Source organism: Ailuropoda melanoleuca, chromosome 3 (assembly GCF_002007445.2).
Source record: "Ailuropoda melanoleuca isolate Jingjing chromosome 3, ASM200744v2, whole genome shotgun sequence".
NCBI lineage: Eukaryota > Metazoa > Chordata > Mammalia > Carnivora > Ursidae > Ailuropoda > Ailuropoda melanoleuca.
In genome coordinates this window covers 81411590-81435163 of record NC_048220.1, presented here as the reverse complement: position 1 = coordinate 81435163, position 23574 = coordinate 81411590, and the positions used below count along the sequence as shown (strand labels likewise).

General features: G+C 42.6%; 1 protein-coding gene across 2 annotated transcripts in view; it reads left to right on the top strand.

The window, feature by feature from the left end:
• Positions 1 to 21743, top strand: part of NREP (neuronal regeneration related protein) — a 28812-nt gene extending 7069 nt beyond the window's left edge. The window contains exons 3-5 of one of the 2 annotated variants that reach the window (XM_034656609.1): positions 13660 to 13845; positions 15583 to 15660; positions 19992 to 21743. In XM_034656609.1, coding sequence (XP_034512500.1) covers positions 13828 to 13845; positions 15583 to 15660; positions 19992 to 20117 — 222 coding nt within the window. In that variant the 5' untranslated portion in view covers positions 13660 to 13827 and the 3' untranslated portion in view covers positions 20118 to 21743. The remainder of the gene's footprint in view (positions 1 to 13659; positions 13846 to 15582; positions 15661 to 19991) is intronic. The other variant, XM_011224908.3, reaches the window with a different exon arrangement.
• The last annotated feature ends 1831 nt before the right edge of the window (positions 21744 to 23574 follow it).

Sequence of the window (23574 nt, the reverse complement as noted above, 5' to 3'; positions counted from 1 at the left end):
GACATTGCTAACCAAGCTTGATACTCTATTGCCTGAGTATGATTTCAAAATCCTCAGTATAGAGTTTAATAAGTGATTGGGGTTGTCGTTAAATTTGAAACCTAGAAGCGGACTGTTTGCCCCTTGAGAGCAGGTACTATGCCTTCCTAAGCTTTTATCCCTAGGGCTTACCACTAGTCCTTAATAATTATTTAATGAATGAAGAATTAAAAATATTTGTTTAGAGTTAGAGGAGAGAGAAGTGATTTCCAGATAAAGGGAATACATTAGAAAGGTATGCTTGCAAGAGTAAGCATAATGCATTCTTATACAGCAGGGGCCATCCTCCTGCCTATTTAGGACCTCTGTGCTGTCAAGGGCAAACCTCACAAACTAGGTCTGGAAGTCAGGACTTGATGTGCTAAGCCAGAGGACGCCACGACGCCAGCATCTTAAAGATGACGCCAGCATCTTAAAGATGACCCGAGGCTATCAGTCACGTTCCAACCTGTCAGGTTCTTTGCCTTTTGACTGTGCCCCACAGAAAAGATCACAGACTTCCATATGCTTCTGGTTAGATGTAAGCTTATTGTGTTGCTGCCCCTCCCTGTCCTTGGGCTGGGGTGGAGTGCTGGAGAGAAGACCCCTAGCTGCAAGGAACTGGGAGGGAAGAAGGGAGCCCAGTTAACCTCTTTCTCATGAGAAGGTGGTAGCACTTCCACTGGCAAATTCCAGCAGCTTCGTCAGTGCCCATGTGGCCAGAGAGGACACTGCTGCCGTGCCAGCACCACACTTCCCTTCTGTGAGGCTAACTGGGTGGAGCCATGTGCTAATCAGTTGCAACCACATGGACCCAGTTGGTTCTCTCTCTCCACTTCTTCCTGATTCACCAGACATACTTACTCAAAATTCAAGCCAACACTGACATCATCATCATAAAATTGTTTATATTTTGAGGCCTGCAGGCTGTTACTATGTTAGTCAATAGTCTAGTGACCGTTTGAAGGGAATCTCATCACATGATACACAAAAGTTGGGGAAAGCCAAGACTGAGAAGGAGTTTTCTGGAATTTCTTCTGGATACAGCACAGACTCCTAGCTTAGAATACACCCACTTCAAGACTTTCAATGTGACATGATTTCACTAGCTCTAAGCTCTTTTAGTCCCTTCAGATGTGGCTGGACTTACCCGATTCTCTTCATTAAAGTAACGTAGGTAAGCATCATTCCTTGAATTCTTTATGCCTACTCTCACCTCATACTTCTAAATAATTTACTTTTTAATTTCTGTGTTTAGAGCTTCGTAAGTTTAATTTCTGTGACTGGGCAGCCATGCCAAGAACTATGTAAGCGAATCTTTTATTTCTAACCACGATGGAATATACTTTTCTAGAGGGACCAGCCACTTGTTACTCAAACCATACCCCAGGAGTGCCTCCTGTGTCTTTGCTTACATCCTAGAAAGAATGCTCCTCTGACAAAATAAAGCCATTCTTCGAGACAGTTTAAATGACAGTTCCTCTACGAGACAGCCCTGCACATCCAGCAGGAATGCTCTCATGCTCCCTGTGCAAGCATCACACTTACAACATTCTACTCATTGACTGCCTTATTTCTGCCAATCTGTTTTTCTATCCTCCAAGACTGTTAACTGGAAACAAGAACACTGACCCCTAGTAAATGAGCATCACCCCTCTTTTTGGTAGCAGCTGAGGCTGTGATGCCTTGGTTTTGTTTTGTTTTTTTCTTTTCCTCTACAGTCAGGATGATGAATTCTGATGTTGAAAAATTTCATCACTAAGAGGGAACTCTAGAACAGCTAGTGAAGTTGATTGGCATTCTCTTTCCACAAAGTGGAAGGAAGCCCTAACCTTCATTGACACGTTCTAAATGGGACCTTGGAACAGATTCCACGACATCTCTGAACCAGTCTGATCGCCGCTTCAGTACCTATCTAGGAACTGGCACATCCTTAGTGATCAATAAATGTCTGTGGAATAAATGAATGAGTCAGTAGTCGTGGATACAGGGAGATCTGTTATTTCTGGGCAGAACCAGGTGACTCACTTTGAGATTTATGGCTAGTAACAGCCCAATACTTTGCAGAATTGTGACAGCTCAGGTTATAAAACTTATGGCCCAGGAAATGAGGTGAGCACGGACAGGTTTTGAATTGACTACTGAAAAGCCCCCCTTCCCTGATCAGTAAGGAAGGCTCAGTGTCCGGGGAGGTAGGGGATAGTGAAATGCAAGCACACTACAGAAACAGCTCCCTTCTTTTACATGTCTTTCAACAGAAGAGATCCTAAGAGAGTCCAAAAAGTTCACTTGGCATGGTCTGCCAAAGAGAAATCTCATTCTGGGATAGAGACACACATCTCCAGAACATGGGCTGTGCGGCGCCGTTCCATGTGGGGCCGTTAACACTGTTCCGCCAGCAGTTCCGCACTCCGTGTGTCAGCAGCCTGACCCGGGCAGTCGTGACAGCAGAGCCTCATCAGCTCTGGTGTCACGAGGTAATGAAATCTTCATAAATAAAATTATTGCCTTTTACTCCCTGAGAGTGGTTTCCATTCTAAGCATTGTGCCCTGAAAAGTGTTAGGATTATCTAGCTGGAGAGGGTTTGAACCCTCGATTTTCGACTGCTCGTTCAACATTTCATCCTTACTTCCGTAGACTAAAATACAAATGTGACTTGTGTTTGAAAAGGAGAAAGAGAAGATACGTAAGAGAATGTGGCCAATGAAAGGAAGGTCTGTTTGCCCCGCTGAAGCTGAACTTGGGAACCAGAGCCATTAACTGGAGAGAGAGAGAGAGAATAGCTGAGTAGTCGTTGCCAGTAATAGTATGAGCCAAAGACTCCTACCAATAAGTGGTTAACACAAGAGGGAGATTCGTAATGCGCACAGAAGTTTGGTGTGGTCGTCCAGCTCCAGCTCCGCTCCCTTCTCCACTGCAAGCCATACTCAGATCACCATCACACGCCACCGTCCTTTGATTACTGGGGCAGGTAACAGCCTTCCTGTCTGAATGGTGTTTGATACAATTCCAGCAGGGAAAAGTACTGCAGTCCGGTGGCTGAACAGAGAGAAATCTACAGAAGTTACTGTGTTTAAAGTGGGTCCAGGCATTTTGAGGACGCTTTTGTTGGACAAAGTCAGTGTCGGATATAGAGCCTGTCCTTGGACAGGAAAGAGGAGAAATTAGGAGAAGATAGGGCATCTTTGGCAGCCAACATCCAGAACTGTCAAGGAAAAGCTCGAGTGAGTCGTTAGATGGATAAAACTTACTAAGGTATTAATAAATATGACCCAAGTAAGGGATTGTTATTAAGTACTTTTCCAAGAAGTACTGTTTCGTGCCTTTCATTAAGTGATCATAGTGAAAGTTACCCAGAAGGCTTACTGGGACCACGATCTGGAAGTCTGTTCTTGTTTTGCTAGGCAGCTGCTGAATCTTAGCGTATCAGTGTGCTGTGTGGGCTTGGCCGCACATGGTTGGATACTTAGCCTCGCGCCCCCTGCATTGCGGGCACACAGTGAATACTGGCGGAAAGGATGAAGAGTGTGCAGGGAACGGAACCATTCTTTGAAACATGCACTCTCAGGGACTTCCAACTGTATGGTTCAGGGAATTCAAATTTGAAAAGATGACTTAGTTATAAGACCACTCCCTTCCTGGATAGACATCCCAGGATTTGGCAGCTTAGTTCTAAAAAAAAAACTTTTTTGAAAAAAATGTGTTTGCTACTTTGGCACTTCCAGCCCGAATTAATGGGATGTACGCTTCATAAGATGTTCGTTCTATAGGATGGAAAGCTACCTACCAAATATTCAAGACCTCACAGAAAGGAGGTATGTGGTACATATTTTTTTATTAATTGGCTGGATAATTGAGATTATATGCCCAACCAATTCAGTTACTCCAGCATCAGAAATTCTGCCCACATCATCTCTGAGTTCTTCTCCTGTGCATAACTGTGATCCTTAATTACCTGGGTTTGACTCTTTCTGAAGCCTAGATGCTGTGGAGCATAACTGAGTCTCCATTTCATGCTGCCCTGTGGAGAGCTGGGTCTAATTATACATCATGAAATGCCCCTGGCCCTTGGATATTTTGCTCACTTCTTGATAATAGAATCTTAAATGGTTCTGATCTTGTTATCAAGGTCTGGGAGCCAAGTCTCCACATCTTTTCATCTTTATTAAGCATATTCCTTTTCCTTTTTTTTTTTTTAAAGGAGGACTGCTTTTTAAACTTTAATTTTATTATATGAAGCTTAACTGTCTACACTGTCACAATCAATTCAATCAGAAATTCAATTAAACTTGTTCTTTGGCATCATAGAAATAATTCATCTGATTATTAATGTGGATTTTTACTAAATTGATCAGCGACTCTTACATTGCTTAGAGAAAGCCAGAGGGACGCCATATCTTTCAGTGTGATTGAATACAGTACTACTCCACACGTAATCTGAGGATCAAATGCTACGTACCTCGTTATTTATTATTTAGTACCTTCATGATGGTAATAACTAATAATTGCCTTCTTAGCCCATCTCTGTTTTTCCATTTTTCTGTCTTAGAACGATCTGCATTTCTACATTAATTAAAAGCTTCCAAATGCAATCAGGTTAAATTTGTTTTTCTTCCTGAATACCATTCTTGGTAGTTTATACACTGTCTCTCTGGGCAAACGTGTTTATTTTCTTCCTCAATTAGGATCACTTTATATTTTTACGTAGTAGAACTGACTCTTGAACAACACAGGTTTGAACTGCGCTGGTCCACTTATATGCAGATTTTTTTTTTTTTTGATAAATACAATACAGTACTGTCAGTGTATTTTTTTTATGATTTTCTTTTTTCCTTTTCTCTAGCTTATTTTGTTGTGAGACTACAGTATATAATATCTATGATGTATGAAATATGTGTTAATTAACTCTTACTGTAAGGCTTCCAGTCAGCACTAGGCTATTAATAGTTAAGTTTGGGGAGGATCAGAAGTTATACACAGATTTTTGACTGCTCAGGGCCTTGGGACCCCTAACCCCCATGTTGAAAAGGGTCAACTATATATGGTTTGTATATTTGAAGATCATTGATAAAATTTTAATTCTCCTTCAAGCAGTTTGTTTTTAAATGGAAATGCTGAAAAGCAAAGTTATAGTGAATGTGATTCCAAATACATCTGATGAAGGAAAGCTATTCTGAATTCGACTGTGCATTGCTAGGCCACCTGAGAAGCTGTTTGAGAGTTCATTTGGAGGTCATATTAAAACAATTTGGTTTCTCAGCAAATGCCCTTTGTAATTAGCTGCAGTGATTGCTAGATACTTGTTTTGTTCTAAATATTTCCTGCCAGGGAAAACTGAAAAAAGACAAAACTGTGATGACCGGTGTAGCTTGCGTTTCATCCAAAGTCTGAACGTGACCAACTTAGAGTTGCTGCTCTAAGCAGTCTTCCCTCGAGGACTGCAGCCACGCACGGCTAAGAGCAGACCCTCTCTGCCCTCAAACGGCGCTAACTGGTTTGTAGGTCAGTTATTTTTGAAGGCCAGCCAGTTATCAGAAACACAGGCAGCAGAGCGACAACTATTCCTGAGGAAACTCTTGCTAGTAGGTGTCAGAAACTCGTCACTAGGCAGTAAGCTGCGGTGCTTAACGCCTGCTGTACTTGGGGGATTGAAAGCAGACCCCGACTCGCAGGGGAGCTCATGGTGGCACTGCAGGTGGCTCTGGGCAGTGGCAGAGAAGCTCCGTGTTGACGGACTGTACTCTGTGAGAGAGGGGAGGCTGGGTTATGGGACCTCGGCCGACGCCCTGACTGCTCTTCCTCAGTGATCCCGCCTGTACAGTGGGCCCGCCGCCGGCACGTACTGGTGCGCGTCGCCCTCGGGGCGGCCCCGGGGGATTCAGCCAGTGCACCCGCGAAGTACGCCCGAAACCCGAACGACCCCGCGTGTGCGTTTCCACGGAAAACTGCGGGTTCCCAAATTTACCTGCTCTGCCTGTGCGAGTTCCAGCAGCTCCTGTTTACAGGGCAAGAGCGGGGTGAGAAACCACCCACGGGAGGGGAAGTGTTGTGGTGGAGAGTGCAGGTGCAGGCGGCACGGGGAAGGAGGGCCTGAGTTTCCAACACTACCCTCTTCATGTCACTGAGGATCCAAGTGAGGGAACGCAGCCGCCTCATTTGGCATTCCTTCTGCATGCATCTTCACACTGTGGAGATAGTCGATTCTCCAGGGACTCCCAGCGCTGAGACACCGTACCAGTTTGGGCTGGTGGCTGCCCCTTTGGGTCTTCTTGGCTTCCCATAGCACTGCCTGACTGAGCCCTCATCAGACAGAAACCTCCTCAATCAGAGCATGCCCACCCCCCTCTCCCACCACTACCCAGGCCCTCCAGTGGGGTTGCAAATCCAGATGGTGCAAAGGGGCGCATCCATCCTAACCTGACTCTGTTCCTTTTAGGTTTTTTTTTTTTGTTTTTTTGTTTTTTTTGCCAGTTTTCATATGAAGGTCTCTCAGTGGCCTCTGTGTGACCTGAGCACTTAACAGCATGTGGGTACAGATCTGGCTAAATTTTTCTTTTTTTTTTAAGCCAAACTTCTTATAAGATAATCAGCTAGCATCTGATTTAAATCAATTTTAATTACATCCTCTCACGATAGAAATGACTTTCCCTCCAAATTTGGTGATCTTTTATGATGCTGTTTCTTAGTGGAGAGATATGATCTTAAATGATCAAGGCAGGGTGGGACACGTGTGGAGCTGTAAAGTGACTTTTGCTCAGTGCTGGGGGGAGGGGGTGGTTTGCAGCTGCCAGGAGGAGAGGGCACACTGATGGAGAGAGTGAACAATTTCTTCGGGAATGAGCACTTTGGGACAAAATGCACACTTTCAGGAAAGCTCAGTCTTGAACATGTCACCAAGAGGAATGCTTTGATATGTTGACAAACTCCTCAAAAGCAACTGGCTATCTCATACTCCACCCAGACCAAGAAAAATCCAAATCCTTATGTTTAGATAAAAAAAAAAAAAAAAACCAAAAAACTTACTACCCTTTGACGCCTTTAACAAAAGAAACTGATATTTGAGGACTTTTTCTTCTATGTTGTTGGTGAAAATGTTCCTAAGATTTTAATGAGTAGCACATACTTTAGGACAAGAGGAAAGAAAAAATGGCATTCCTGTTGAGTAGAAATCAGACTTGTATCTTACAGTTATTTGTAGGTGAAACCTAGCATACCTAGAATTATTTAAACCAGCCAATAAAAGCAAGTCTAGATGTTTCCTATTAACCTTGGAATGTGCTTGGAAGAGGTCCTGTTAACTCCCGATGTCTGGAAAGCATGTATTGGAAAGCATGTCGGCAGCATTACCCTCGTTTGTGGCAGAGACTTCTGGTCAGAAATTCACAAGTGCAGCTTGTTGTACAGGGCACAATATCGTTTTCTTCTTTCTCTGTCTCCCTCTCTCTTCCATTCCTCTACCCACTTCCCTTCTCTTCTTTCACCTTAAAAGTCAGGAGGAACATTGTTAAGATGTAGTGTTTCTAATTTCTTAATTACAAGTGAAAACCCATTTCTATAAGGGAATAAGGTGGTCCAGACTTAGAAACTCAATGTGTTAAGTAAATATTTACTCTGGTTCCACTCCAGGGAGGTAAAAGATTTTATTAACATATTTGTTGAGGTCATGGGGGCAAGGAAAAACTTATGTTGTGCTTAAATGCCTGAGGGGCCTTTTTTTTTTCTTTCTGCTAGTTAACAAAGGCCAGTATTTTTTTTTCCTGCTGAAAAGAGCAAATATCTTGTTTTGTGGCCTTTACTTTCTTATTGTTCATTCACAAACTGCTTAATCTCAAACCAGAGCTTTAAAAAGCTGCTTTATTTTTTCCCTTTGTTTGGAAAATCTCTTCTTAGATATCCCTTATGAGATTTGTTTCCAAGCTTTGCTCTGTACTTTTTCTTCTGGTTTACTTTGGGCTGTTATCAGCTGTTTGTACTTTGTTTTGTCTTCATCTCCGAAAAGAAAAACCGTCCGTTAAAAGTCAGGATTTGAAGTGTTCAACTTCATTCCTGGAGTCCAGTCCGCAGTTTGGCTCTGATTACTGTACCAGGCTGACCTCCAGCCCAGGGGAGGGTGCCTTGGCAGAAATCTGAGAATTCCTCGATCAGTAACTCCCTTTTCTGGATTTATGGAGCCTTTAGGTGGACTGCTTTGTGCTGAGCCTGTTCCTGTTGGAGAGGAGGGGGGCTGGGGTGGGAGGAGTTTGTGCCACGCACGTGTTTGCAGCCGACCGTGTTACCAGCTGCGCCGCACCCTGCCTTGAACCAGGCGCCACCAAAGCCCTGACACATCACCTAACAGAGAGTGGTGGAAAAGCAAAGTTGGATGATAACGTTAACCTTTTGTGGGTTGCTCCTGACTTGATTCGTTGCTCCTCTTGAAAATCTTTGCTATTGTTCTTAGAAATCAAATTTTTAAAGACTCAGCCCCCAAACAAGCAGCATATTATATTGTGGAACAGAGTGACTGGGAAAGCTCTTTGTGCTGACGATTAATTTCACATGTAAACACTTTCGTTTTGTTGCCAGCGAGATTTCCTTTTCCTTTCTCTGCCTCCTTGAAATCTAGAAATAAAATTCCACAGCTGTCAGGTTCCCACATATTCATCAGCGGCCTCTCTAGATGGCTTCAGCACGAGCAGAGTGAATTTAAAGGATTCTACTAGTAAAGTCGACACAGCTTGTTTCAGACACGCCAACTCACAAAGAATTACGAATCTTTTGCCTGCCTGACAGGTAACGTTGGCAGGAACCTATCGTGCTGTGTGATAAAAGGTGGACATCTTCTGTGCCCATTGTGGACCTGTGCACCCGAAGCAAAGCGAAGGCCGGGGGCTTACGCAGCTTGTGAGGCAGCCTCATCTTCCTCCCTGACCCACGGTTGTCTCCCCGACCCCCATTTCTACAGGTTAAGAACTTGTCAGGCCATGGAAAAGCCGAGAATGTCCGCAGGGGTTGTGACACAGCAGCGCCCTAAGAGGCCACGGTCTCCTGTCTAGCGGGAGGGCATTTTCAGCCGAGCGCGACGGGCGGGCGTGGGTAACGGGCGCTCTGTCCTGACGGCTGTTAGCGCAGCCGGCTCCTGCGCCTGCGCGCGCGCGTGCGGGAACTTAGGTGGCTGTGTGTTCCGTTTAGTTCCCAAACCAGAACGTTTGCCAACTTGGGCACCAACTGACACTTGAACTCTGCTTTCCAGAATGGGCAGAGGTTACATACATTATCCGAATGGCCCAGTGTTCTGGATTTTTATTTTTTGTCTTCTGGTTGCAGTGCATTTCCTCAGCGGTGTGCCCCGGCTCCAAACAGCTCTCGCAGGGTTAGGCAGATTGCTAAGACGAGGTCTCCAGAGAGAGAGCTCAGTGCATCATCTTCTGGCACCATCTAATCTTTGATGTAATGCTGTTCAGAGAAAATGATCCTTGTAGCTCATTTATGGTTTCAGTTTACATTCTGCCCTCTCACATGGCCAGCAACACCTGGGAGCAGAGTAGCTTTACAGGGAGATTCTTAATAGCACCACTTCAAAGGGTATTGGCAGGAATGAAGTACACGTATGTGCATTCTCCTTGTCACACAGTAGCAGCTTTCAGGACCTCCCAGCCAATTAGGCAGAAGAGAACATGTACACATGCACACGCACAATTTAATTGGCAGAGAGATGATGAAATATGCTCCTTTGCTGTTCAAAGAATTACTTATGCAGTTTGGACACCTGCTGCCCTGTTCTGTCTTCCTAATTGCAGGGGGTGGGCACCTGTTCTTGTTAAGTCATAAAAGGGCCATGTGTGTGCATTCCTTAAGCACATAGAACTCCACCAAGGATAGAAAATAATATTATAAGTATGGTCGTTAACAACCAAACCATGCCGCCCGCATCTTCATGGCAGGTTTCTAAGAAGGTATGTTAGCCAATTAAGTAAGCAGCATATGCGTATGTGATGTGTTTAGGCTCTGAGTAAAGTCATGGCCATGCCTTTGGGGATCATTCTCCTTTAACAGTCTCTTCAAAGATCTCTTGATAAAGACGGTAAATGAACAGAGAAAAATACAAATTCATTTCATTTCATTTAGTTCCCAAACCAGAGTGTTTGCCAACTGAGGCACCAACAGACACTCTGCTTTCCAGAGAAAAAATACAGGTAGAAACAGGTAATAAACAGATACAATTCAAATTTTACAAGTAGCATAAAAGTGACAGGAAACATGTCAATTCGTTTGATTCTGTGTGTAGACCATACTATTGGAAAACATTCTGCAAGTTTTTAAATGAAAAGCTTAGGAGAGATTTCAGAAAAGAATTTCAGTGATAATCTAGTTTGCATGGTTTTAGGACCTTGCAGGAGTGGCCTCTGATTTCCCTGACATTTTATTTTTCTAATTTGGATACCAAGTTATAATTATTGGCAAGCTAATTACCTTATGGGCTAAAAAAATGAAGTTGTTTTTCATAATGCATTATCCAGAGAGTAAAACAAGCCAAGAAAGAAAGAAACGAAGAAAGAGACTTAAAAAGGTAAAACCATGAGCATTTCATTCTCAGCTTGTATGATAAACCATTGAAACTTAAATACCCAACCATCACATACATGGAAAAGAATCAGTAAGAAATAGCACATTTTCACCATAAAACTGTATTTAAATATATAGTGGATTTAAATATATTTAATAAAAGCAGAAAATTGGTTTTACTTAAGAGCTACTCATGGATATCATGATTAGCATGCTTAAGCCAGTGTGGTTCATTTTGTCAGTTCCATTGTTTTTAAACCTAGTTGTCAGTGAGATAATGCAGCACTGTAAAAAAACGATGCATTAACGAATATATTAAGTGACAAGCATAAATCCTTAGCCTTTCCCAGAATTCAAGCAAAACCTTTGCACGTTCTCCAATTTAAAACACTAACAGTTTCTTTCCCTCTATTTTCTCAAACACTTATGTTTTCTTCATTGTTGAGGATATAGCTTGTTTCTGTGATTCCTAACTTCTGGAAGAACAGTATTCCAGGGAGTTCTGAGGATTTTACTTGAACAAGAGCAAACAATTATTTTATATATGGAAGACAGTTTTGAAAGAATATGTATCTTCTTGTTAAGAGAACACAATCTTCTGTTGTGAAGATTAAGGCAGACTCTGGTTTGCTTGTTTAACAGAACAGTAATGTTGAGGTACTGCCCCGTGTATTCTCTGGGACACTCCCCTTTCGGAGATGCACATCACCACCACCGTTAGAGTACTCAGTGAAGTCTAAAACAGAAACAGTTTAGTTGGTCTTCATGGAAAACACAAACTTGAATCCAGAAAACGGAATGAATTCAAGTTTAAGCCATGTGGCCACCTTTAGAGCACCAATTGGCTAGTACCAAAGTGAATGAACAAGTTTAGGGTCCAAGCAAGAACAGATGGACTTTAGGAAGAAAAATCAACTTCTCCCTGTTTTCTGACCTATATACGATCAGTACTCAAAAGACCCAATCCTAGGGCCACTGGCAGCTCCTGATATTTCGAACTTAGGTAAAAAATAGGGAACAGCAGCCTGCGGGGCTGCATTGGTGCTGGCGTTCTGATGACCGCTGAGCGGCAGCGAGACCTCCTGGCCATACGGTCCCTTCCCGCAGGTAGCTCCTCAACCCGCTGTCTGCCTTGGCTTGCATCTGGTAGCCATCACATGCCCTCCCAGATCTGCTCACCACCACCCCCCTTTCCTTTCTTGACAGCACTGCTGGATGGTTTGCTGCATGTTGGTTTGGGGTTGTTTTTTTAGGCTGTTGAATGTTCCAACAGCTATTATATTTGACATAACCTATACATTTCTTTTCCTTTTTTTAAATTGCCCTTAAAGCACACTATTAATCTGCTAGGGCTGTCACAACAAAGACCACTGATTAGGTGGCTTAAACAGCAGAACTTTGTTTTCTCACCATTCTGGAGTCTTGAACTCTTGAAGTCTAGGTGTCAGCAGGTTGGTTTCCTCTGAGGCTCTTTCCTTGGCTTGTAGATGGACCTCTTCTCCCTGTGTCCTCACATGGCCTTTCCTCTCTGTGTGTCTGTCCTCCTTTCCTCCTTATAAAGACACCAGTCATACTGAGTTAGGGCCTCTCCTAATGACCTAATTTTAACTTAATTACCTCTTTAAAGACCCCATCTCCAAATATAAGCACATTCTAACTGCGGATTAAGATTCTGACATGTGAATTTTGTATGTGGGGAATGTACCATTTAACCCATAGAGCACACTTTTATAAAATGATCTTTTGTGCTCCTGTATTTCTCGTAATCCCTAGAACTGAGCAGTGTCCACACACGGCAGGTGCCTCCCTCACTTGTGGCGAATGCACGCGTGGACAAAGGTATTCTGAGGTGTTGGAGAGCAAGGCTGATGGTTGTCATAGATCTTTTAAGTCCTTCATTTTAGAGTCTCAAACCACCACAGGGTAAGAGAGAGCAATGCTGGGTTAGAGGCAGTATGTATTTCCAATAATCTACCAACTTTTTCCAAATCCAAAAAAAAAAAAAAAAAAGTTTAAACATCCCCTTCAGATGCTATATCCAGGGATATGCTGAGTTCTTAGAGACCAACCAAGCAAGTTTTAAGAGTAACTGAGGTGCCTCTCTCCCTGCCATTTTTGGCTTCAAGTTCTGCTTCTGAAGGAGAATGGAAGAATTTACCACAAGGCCAAAGTGACATTTATTTTTCCTAAAGTATACAATGATTACTTGATGATTCAAACACTAAAAAATGCCTAATTAGAAGTGCCCTTGGTCAGTTTGTGGCTAAAATATTATGTTTCAAAAGAACAAATTTGGGTTAGGGGAAGTTTCTTTAGTTGTGGGTTTTGCTATCAGATACCCATGTTCCTGAGTTCTTTGGCAAAAAAAAAAAAAAATCATTGACTGTTTTTCTTAAAAAAAAAAAAAAGTTCTTGGAAAAACAAATTGTAAGAATAAGTATAGGGGCGCCTGGGTAGCGCAGTCGTTAAGCGTCTGCCTTCGGCTCAGGGCGTGATCCCGGCGTTCCGGGGTCGAGTCCCACATCAGGCTCCTCCGCTGGGAGCCTGCTTCTTCCTCTCCCACTCCCCGTTTTTGTTCTCTCTCTCGCTGGCTGTCTCTCTCTGTCTAATAAATAAATAAAATCTTTAAAAAAAAAAAGAGTAAGTATAATGATTTCTGAGGCTACTTTTCCCTGAAGATTGGACTTGGGTGGCTTTTGTAGTGATGCTTTGAACCTGAAAGTTAATGCTAAAACAGTCTCATTTTGTTAAAATGGACTATCACAGAAAAGCTGAAGAACACAGACATAACGTTTACTTGATGTTACTTCTCATTGTGTCCATGAGCCTAAGTTTTGACATGTATTTTTATCATTTCTGTTTACAATAGAACTTTATTTCTTGCTAATATGTGTAATATTTAAAATTTGCAGTGAAAGTCTGCTTTTAAAGGTGGTAATGTAGAAATGTACTTATTGAGTCTATAGTTGATCCCAATTGGGATCTCCTTAAATTAAGCACAAAGTAGGATTTTATATGCTGTGACTTTGTTTGAAGCCTTAAAAAAAAGCTTGTATATTTTAGATGGCAATTTTGTTTTCTTCACCCATTTCCAGTTAAAGGGAACGTCAGGGGTGACTTGTTTGTCCCAAACAAGGCAGATGGTGGAATTCTCCCAGAAGGATCTGGGCAGAGGAGGGGAGAGCTGAAGGAGGTTCAGGTTGGGGGAACCACGAGGCCCAGAAGGCAGACCCAGTCTGAAGTCAGACTTCCGTTCTTGCCGGATGAGCTCTCTCAAATATGTAAGATATAAATGTGTGTGGTGTCTGTGGACTGGTGTAATTTTGAAAGAGGTGGTAGGCAGTTTGCATTCTGGGGTAATTTGAGGGCATCGGCACAGTGGGAAGTTGAGAATCTGGAAATCTGGTTTAAGTCCTATCCTGTACTCACTGTGTGGCTTTGGACAAGTGGGTGACCTTTCTGAGTTTCTGTTTTCTTATCTCTGAAATGTTAAGACCTAAGTTTATTGTCAGGATATATTTGGGTAATATATGCAAACTGCTTTGTAACATGGGATGTGCCGTAATGATAGTTACTATTAGACTATCTCGAAGAATCAGCCCAGCCATCCACATTTCCTAGCTCAGGCCCCCTGACCAGGTGGACTGACCACTGCCAGTGAAGACACTGCAGTTAGCCCAGTGACTAGGCTACCACATCTGTGGCTTCCAGAAACAAAAATGACATTAAGCCTGTTTGTTAGCCTATTACTAAGATGTGATTCTTCATATTATTTATTGAATGTGAGGCTTATTTGGAGCATTTAGTGAATCAGATCTGGAGGGAATCTTACCTAATTTCCTCCCCTCCCTTCAAGCAGGGCTGTATCAAACGTGAATTAACTCTGGCAGATGGTTGTTAGATTCTGTTTCTAAATTTCTTAAAGGAGATTTCACAGTTTTCCTCTCTAAATTCTTTCAGTAATTTAACAATTCTTATGCCAAGTCCTTCCTTATAGCTGACCTAAATCCATGTTATAATTTAATTCCTAACCCCCTACTCCTGTCTTGCCTGGTGATGGAGAACAGCTGGTCAGCAACCTTCTTATGCTAATAACCCTTTGTATATATAAAGAAGAATTACTCAATTCCACTCAGGCTCTCTGCCTTGTCCCACATGCCCCCACCCCCAGATTCATCAGCTGGTATTCTCTGAATCATTCATGGCAATGCTGCCCATCTCCCGGACACTTGCTACTTTCAGGCAGTGAGCAGAGTGTTGCCAGTGGCCACATGGACCTGGGGAGAATGCAGGCTGCTTGTTCCTGTCCTCCTTATGTTTTGTGCATAATGTTGAACCTTTTAATCAATTATTGGAATAACCCCTAATGGAGTTTTATGGGTATGTGGCACATTTATCTCATAAGCATGTAGTTTGCAAGTATACTTACCGTAGGTTGTCTGAAAGTTAGGCCTCCCCAGTGCCTTAGTTTGCTCAGCCAGTCACGTCAGGAGGTTACCACTTAGCGTGCTGAAGATTACACTGATTGACATCTTCGCTCTGTTGGACTTACTCTAAGAAGACACTGAGCCAGAACTCTCCTGAGTGCAGTATACGTTTGGATGCACTCTAACAGTCTGGAAGAGGTGAAGGGCTCTCCCAGTGCTCTAGGTTGTAATCAGGAAAGAAATGACATTGAGGATTGAGCTCATGAAGTTGATCCCATGAGGTTTCAGAGTGGATGCTGTTTTTTTTGTTGTTGTTATTTTTTATTTTTTTAATTTTTTTTAAGATTTATTTATTTATTTATTTATTTATTTGACAGAGATAGAGACAGCCAGTGAGAGAGGGAACACAAGCAGGGGGAGTGGGAGAGGAAGAAGCAGGCTCATAGCGGAGGAGCCTGATGTGGGGCTCGAACCCATAACGCCGGGATCACGCCCTGAGCCGAAGGCAGACGCTTAACTGCTGTGCCACCCAGGCGCCCCAGAGTGGATGCTGTTTTTAATCTGAATGTGTGTGCTTTTATGTCTCTGTAGGTTTATTACCCGGAGCTCTCTGTCTGGGTCAGTCAAGAACCATTTCCAAATAAGGAAATGGAGGGGAGGCTTCCTAAGGTAAGATCCCTAACTACCATTTTGTTGAAAATGTTTTTTAATTTAGAGGCAACTAAAAAAAAAAAAATCAGTTATTTCTTTTTTATTTTCATATCCATTTAGTCTACAATAAGAATCTATTACCATGATACTGTTGTGACCTTGGAAATAAGATACACTACATATATACTACAGATATCTATATCTATATCTATCTATATATATACCCTAAAGCCCTATGACTCTGAAAGTTCACATTATCTTCCTTTCTTGACAAGTCCAAAGCAGATATTCATTTAAGAATCATGGAATCAATTTATCAAATACACATTTTACAGGGTTTTACTCTGTTCGATTCTTGGGTAGATAAACTCAAGTATGATGATTAAGCTAAAAGATATCTTAAAGGTATAAAATGATGACACTTTTGTCTGGTAATAGTGCCTCAATGTCTGATGAAATTACCCAAATAACAAAGCAGAACATAAACTATTATTTTTCTTTCTTCTAATTTTTAGGCCTAAAAGTATTTTCTACAAATATGCTTTCTTTGTTCTGACATCTTAGGTGTGATAATTCTGTACGTTAAGAAAATCTGTCAAATTTACATTTTGGATTTTAGCACCATTTCCAACAACACCAACACTTACCAGTTTTTAGGGTAGATACCTTTGGACTTGCCTGTTAAGGTAAATATCAATTTGACCTTGAGGAGGAGGACTATACTTTTTACCATTGAGCTGTTGATTTTGCAATTAAGGAGGAAAAATAAAGTGCACTGAAAATAAAATTTCCATTCAGAAGTTTCATAAGTGTAATTGACATGTGGTGAGGCTTTCCCAGCTCTTGTTGACATTTTAATGTTTGAGAAACTCTACTTACACTAAATGGTTTCAGCAGTTCCCTATCTTTTACTGACAGGCAGAATTTGAAGAGATTGTGTCAACTGGCAGTTTGCACTAAGAGAAAACAAATCTAAATCACTTTTAATCTTCCCGAGAATTTCTGAAGGTCCAGGTTGAAACCAGTGTTAGGAAAGTAGGTGAACAAAAGGATTCTGGCCCTGCCAGAGCTACACTTGTGCCGTCTTGTAGAGCTGGGGTGGAAGTGAGCTAATGTCCTGGAGCTTTACTCAAAACACACGCACACCCCCACCACCCCAGGACCAATCCACCACCAGCCACCACTATCCTACCATACCAGCACCTTACCACCCCACCGCCACCTCACCCTGCCTCTTACCATACCAGCACCCAACCACCACTCCAACCCCCCCCCCCCCCCCGACTATCACTCCAGCAGCACCCCCCCAGCAGCAGTATAACTCTAGACATTCTTTACTGGGAAGCTCGAGGCACAATTCGTCCGAGCAGCTGAGGGTAAGACATCATAATGGAAGGGGTAATGGAGAGTATAGTGTTTTCATTATTTCTGCCCCATGCACCCATTCAGAAGTCCTCTCTTTGATATTGGCGACATCAACCAGAGTGGCAGGAGTAGGCAAGTTCTTCAATGAGGTCGACAGTGCCTCCCTTTTTCTTAGAAGGCCAACCCCAGGACCTAGGCCTTACCTCCACTGAGGCATGCTCCACAGGGTTGGCACAATGGATCCTGAAATTCAGGTCTTATGTTAATTAATTCTTTCCTCTCTCCATATGTGAATAATCCTTTAAGCATAATAATATATTTGTCCTTCCCGGCAGTCTTCCTTGTGGAAAAGCATATCTTTGTATAATCAAGAAAAATAATCTTGACTTACAGTGTCCAAGGCACACTATTGAGAAACGGGGACTCATACACAATCAGTTCTCGGCAGAGGGGGCCATACAACCTGAGGTAGATTAATTACAGAAGCATCCAGGAGAACCGGTCTGTGGGAACCACTGGACACATCTGTTCCTGCTCCTTCAGTCTTCTAGAATGCTCAAGAACCTCAGTCCTCTGGCAGCTGTTAGGTGCTACATGATGGAGGAAGATAGATTATTTTCGCCTGAATTCTTATAAGGCCTTACTTGTGGAGAAATAAGACTACATTGTGTCCCATCTTCAAAAACCTTCTCACCTTGCTATAGAGGCCTACAGTTCTTTCAGTGAGGGGCAGACTTTATTCTTTTATCAGAAACTGAGGGACAGGAAGTAAGGACTGAAATCTAGTAAATTCTGGCCTCCAAAGGGAAGATGTGTAGAGCCTTTTCTGGCTTGTCGGATTGTGGCCCCTCGGGGCTTTAGTAGCGTACCTGTCTGCATACCACTGCTGCCTTGCCATTGTCCAGTTACTTGGGCATCTCACAGACAGAAAATAAAGGGCAGGACGGACAAGGACTATTTTTGTCTCTTTTAATCTCTGTAGCTTTAAAATCTGAGTGTTCAAGCCACAGTAGGCACTCAAAACATGAATAATAAGTGAAGACACAAATGTTTGGGGAGGGTGGTCTCAAAACAGAAGAAAATAGTACAAATGATAAATTCAAATCTGAAATGATCTCCTTCACATTTTTCCCCCTGGAAATACCTCTCCCCAAATTACCCAGAATCCCACCCAATCTTCATTTGGTTTTGTTGCGTATTTTCCATGGAGGGAATGGGTTAGTAATATGGAGACTTAACACAGAGACTGACTATATATTCACTGCTGAACAGAGTAAGTGTGAACTGAAGTGAGCAGCTTTAAGGGGCAGCCACATACAGAGTGTAGTTGAGTGAAATCACACTTACAAAGTTTTGATTTTCCTTCCTGGCCTGTGATAATTAGCAGCCACTGAATTCTTCATTTGTCCAAAACCTAAGTTTGTCGTATCTTGATCCCGGCTGACTGGCTGAGGGGAGAGGAGGAACAAACAATTTAGAAGCACCAGGATTACAGTGAATTTCTTTTTTTAAATCTTGGGACTGTATGCCAAAATTTCAAGATTGAAATTATTTGCACAACTGAAAAAGATTGTCCAATATAATGATTCTAGAAATGTATCTAGATCCTTAAGTATGTGTGAGTGATGAATGACATTTTAATTCAGTTTTCAGATTTGGTCCTATTGCTATTTAGTGATAGCAAAACAACTTCTAAATCACAATGTAAGACTGGAACATGAAAGTACTCACTAAGTGGATTTTTCTACACATCCTGAAAATGTATGCTCTCAAAGTCTGAGATTTTTAAACACAAAATTTAGGCATACCAGGTGTTTAACATTAAAAAAATATGTACAAGAAATAAGACTTATTAAAGCCGAATTATCCATTACATTTAGTTCATCCTGGAGCTGCTGAAAACATTTATTCAGTTTCAAGTTGTTTGAAAGTTGAATTCTTAAAAAGAAATTCAAATGCAATAATTTACAGATCTCAAAGCAAGATTATTATTTTAATCCAAGCGTTCATATCTAGTCAAAATAGCTTATGGTAAATGTCCTATTGGAGCATGTGATCTGAGCAAAAAAGGAAAAAAAAAATCCTTTAAAACCATATTGGATAATGTGTCTGAGAAAACTCCAGCAATTAATGGTTTGGCTGGACAACAGTCAAATCACTATTTTCATATCCAATTGGGATATACAGGGTATTTGTGGTAAAGTTGAACAAATGGGCTTCTTGTCCTGTCCTCTTGCTCTTTGGTTGTGATGGAGAACTTCTCCCCATGGGTGCCTGATGGAGCGTGAGTCACACTGCAGTTGGATTATTCTAGACAGAAACACAAACACCTCACTCACGTCAGGCTTGTGAGGATAGACTTAGTAGCCTCAGGCCAAACAAGGTGGATCTCGCTATCTCCTGGCCTGGGTGTCACACTATCCCCCTCTTTCCTGCAAACACTCCCACCTTTGGTACCCACTTGTGGTTCTGATTATCAGGCCCACATGGACCAGGCCAGTTGTTCATAGGAATAAACCATACATACATTACCTTTGTACAAGCTGTGATCTCCCTTTAAAAAATTTTATTAATATTGGAAAACAGGCAATTACCCACTTCCACCATAGCCACTGAATGCTTTAAAGAAAATGTATTAACACTCTTACGAGCACCTCTAACCCAGCCTCATGTGGGGCCCCGTCTCATACTAGAAACTGTCCTCAGAAACCTGACTCTGGGGAATGCTGCCTCCCACGTGGCTGGGCGCAGCCATTAGAGAAGCACTTGATTCTCCCGAAGTCAAGGCAGTGAGTGTTTAATTACTTCATGCCCCCACAGACCTAATATTTACATTCAGGTGAACTATGTTTAATATGTAAGCTCTGTTTGCAAAACATCTGGAGTTCAAGGATAAAAGGCGGGAGGGAGAAGCAAAAAATTTCAAATGGCTTCAGAAGCATGACTAAGTGTCTTGTGTGTGTGTGGGTCCCCCTGCTTTTCAGGGAAGACTTCCTGTCCCAAAGGAAGTGAACCGCAAGAAGGATGAGCAGATTGAGGCCGCCTCCCTGACTCCACCTGGCAGCAGTGAACTCCACTCCCCAGGCATCGGTTACCTCCACTCTTTTTAATCGTCACACCTCCATTTGTATTACATATGGTGTATGGGTATTGATGAGGTCATGGTATCATATATGGGATTTTTTTCTGTGTAAATCATCCAGTATAAGAAGAAACTATGGGACTCTGAGCCTTGCTTTCGAGAATTTACAGTGGACAAACAGGTATCATCAAACCAGTTTTTAATCATTCTGACTCAAGTGAAACCGCTCAGAATTTCACACTGTGAATCCACGTTTACAACCCTTACAGGTGGGCCTTCAGGCCTGGTTCTCGACAACGATGTCTTCCACAACTCAAACTCCCTCTGCTCTCACACAACCGGTCCACTCCCGTCTTTTCACTCACACAGCTCCCGACTGCTTCTCGCAGAGGCTGAGAGTCCCCCCTTTTTTTTTCATTTAGATGTAACAAGCCTAGTAGTTTATGTTCATCAATTGTCTGTATATCTATATTTTATCCATGTACTCTTTTGATGTATAGAAGTAGTTTGAAACTCATTGTTTCCTTGTGGTAAGTGACCGAGATGCTGCCACAGGACCTGAGACACTGATGAATGGTGCTATTTTGGACTTTCAACATGCTCCTTGGCGAGGTAGCTCTGATGGAGTTATATTTTATTTCCATGTTCTAAGAAGGTGTTGGTACTCTGTTTCCCTGAATGTTGTTCTCTAGACTGGATTGACTTGTTTTCCTCGTGTCTTCAGTGTGGCTTTCTTCTTCAGCGTTGTAGGTTGAGTGAATGCTACCAGAGAGAGTAAGAGACTCACGTCTCGCCGGCTGGCACTCACGGCCATGCAGTCCCTGTAACGGGAGCAATCACAAAACTGTAATTTACTTACCAAATCTCTTCTTTCCGGTAGCCTCGCCTGCCTAGCTTAGAGAAAGAAAAGCAATAATTTGACAGGCGTTTTTAGGTGTCTTTTTTGGTTCTTTTTGTTTGAAAGGATATTTGGGGAAAAAAAGGGCAAACGTTTCAAATAAACGCCCTGTGGGGGAAAAAAAAATCCAAAAAAAAAAAAAAAAACCACACCTGGCATCTGAATAGGAATTTGAAAATTACACCTTTCCCAAATATTAAGTTGGGAAAAAAAAAAGTCTTTATAAAATTAAAAGGCAGAGTACTCTTGTCAGTTTTGATAAGCAAGGTATAGACTTTACATTTTTGTCCTTGCTCCCAATGAAATGGATAAACAAAAAAAAAAAAACCAGACAATACCATCTACTCATGGATTGTTGTTGTGTTAGCCAGTCTGAAAGCCCACCTTAATTTTTATATGACTGTCTTTTAGCTCTTCCTTTGCCGGGGCAGGCTGTGCTCTGCTCTGTTCCGCTTCTGACTGTTAGCACCGATGATGCATGCACTGCCCTCTTCCTTCTCTCTTGCTTCCCCATTGGCCTGAGTTTCCTGTGCATTTTCCTGCTCCCTCCTTTGTTAGGATAGGTATATCAGCTGTGTAAATAGAGCAAGAAAACAGTATTCTGCGTCTGTGGCATTTATGTAGGGTTGCAGTTGTGCACTCTGAAAATGCAGGCTGTTGTAGCGATGTGATCTTTACTGATGCACTCACAAGTACCCAGTGTATTTTAGCTATTTTAGTAGTATTTGTTCAATAAATACGCAAGCTGTAAGGTAACTGGCTTGGCTCATCATTGGAGAGGCCTACTTTTGAATGCTTTCACTGGTTCACATTTGTTTGCGTGTTCTCAGGGCCCCCAAGGTAGACAGAAGGGCAGATATGGAAAGAGAGAGAAGCAGCTCTGTCTTTCACGCATGTTCCCTTCTAAAGGTTCCACCAGATCAGGGGCTAGGCAGTGGCTTGTTGGGGCCATTTTGCAGAGCTGCCTCTGGATACAAAAGAGAATTCAACCAAGACCCTTTTAATTCCACCTCAAAACTCGTTCTTTCTTACTCCTTGCCATTAAGACCTGTTCTGTGGCATTCTTTATCCAAAAGATACCAAGACCTCACTTCTTCACGGAATATTTGCACTTATACAAAAGTCTTCCGCTTGGAGGAAGATAAAAATGTGAGACAGGATATTAAGTCATTAATTCATATGTCCCCAGGTACCTGGGACCTAGGCACACAATGAGATGGCATCACCAGAACCTTCTGGAGGTCTCCTGTGACCCAAAACCCAGAAATCCAGGGGGTTCATCCTCTCCCCGTGCATGAGAAATGCAGCTGCTCCCTCCTCCTCCACGATGACGTTCAACGTCACCCGGCTTAGCACAAGCTGCTGAAGTGGCTTGCTAGGTCCAGATACTTCAGTTTCACGTGACCAGAGGCCAAGGCACAGGCCTCTGAAATAAAGGTCAGAAAGGAAGGAAAGGAGCACCAAACTGGGTGCTCACCTTCTGGAAAGTGGGGTCAGATGCTGTCTGAGAAATCTTGAGTGTTGACACGTGCGTCGGGAGGGACGTTTATGCTGGGGAGTTACTTTTGAAATTCATGCACATCTCAGATTTTGGTTAGTAACCTATTTACCCTCAACTTTTATTAATAGAAACGAGCCTTAGAGCAGAAGTAAATCCCAGCTGTCCACCACATACTCAGAATTTGTTTAATCCAAAAGAAAATTCTTTAAAAGGAGCTACCACTACTTTTTTGGTAATGCCACCCAGAGGTTAATATCTCTGAATGTAAGAGAAGTCCTCCTTAAACTTAATTACCTTTCGTCTTATAAACAATTGCCATTTTCCTCACCCAACAGCCTCCCAATCCCTGTATGCTTTCACAGCTGGGAGGGGATGCGTCTTGTCTTCCTGCCATTGCTACGTGGGAAAGCAAGAAGGGATGAGGCCAGGCCGCAGACGTGGTATGGCCTACGTCGCTTTATTGCTTTGTACTTCATCTGTTGCCACAGAACACATTGCGACCACACCATGCATCCTGAAACAAGACACTTTTCTTATCCCACAGATTCTAGTCTATTTAGGAGCCGGTTAGCTGGTGCTTCTGGCTCAGGATCTCGTGAGCTGGCTGTCAAGAAGTCAGCAAGCTGCAGTCATCTGAAGGCTTGACCAGGGCTGGAGAATCTGCTATTGGCAGGAGAACTCCATTCCCCTACTCATGGGCCTCTCCACAAGGCTACTCAAGTGTCCTCATGACCTCTGGCTTCCCCTCGAGCAAGTAATTCGAGAGCTGGGAGTGAGCCACGATGCCTGTGACCTATTCTCAGAAGTCACTACCATCCATCATATTCTATTCATCAGAAGCAAGTCACTAAATATAGCCCACACTCAGGGGAGGGAATTCAGCTCTACCTCCTAAAGGGAAGAATACTGAAGAATTTACGGCCACATTTTAAAACCAGCACACCATCTGAAGTTAAAGCACTCGGTAATTGTAAGCCAGGGGCTGAAAGCGAGAAGGGCTGAAATAGAATCATAGCTACTTCTCTCAGTGAAGAGGTTTTTACAGTCTTTAGAGTCCCAGAGTGAAGGTCCAGCTTTCCAGATTGA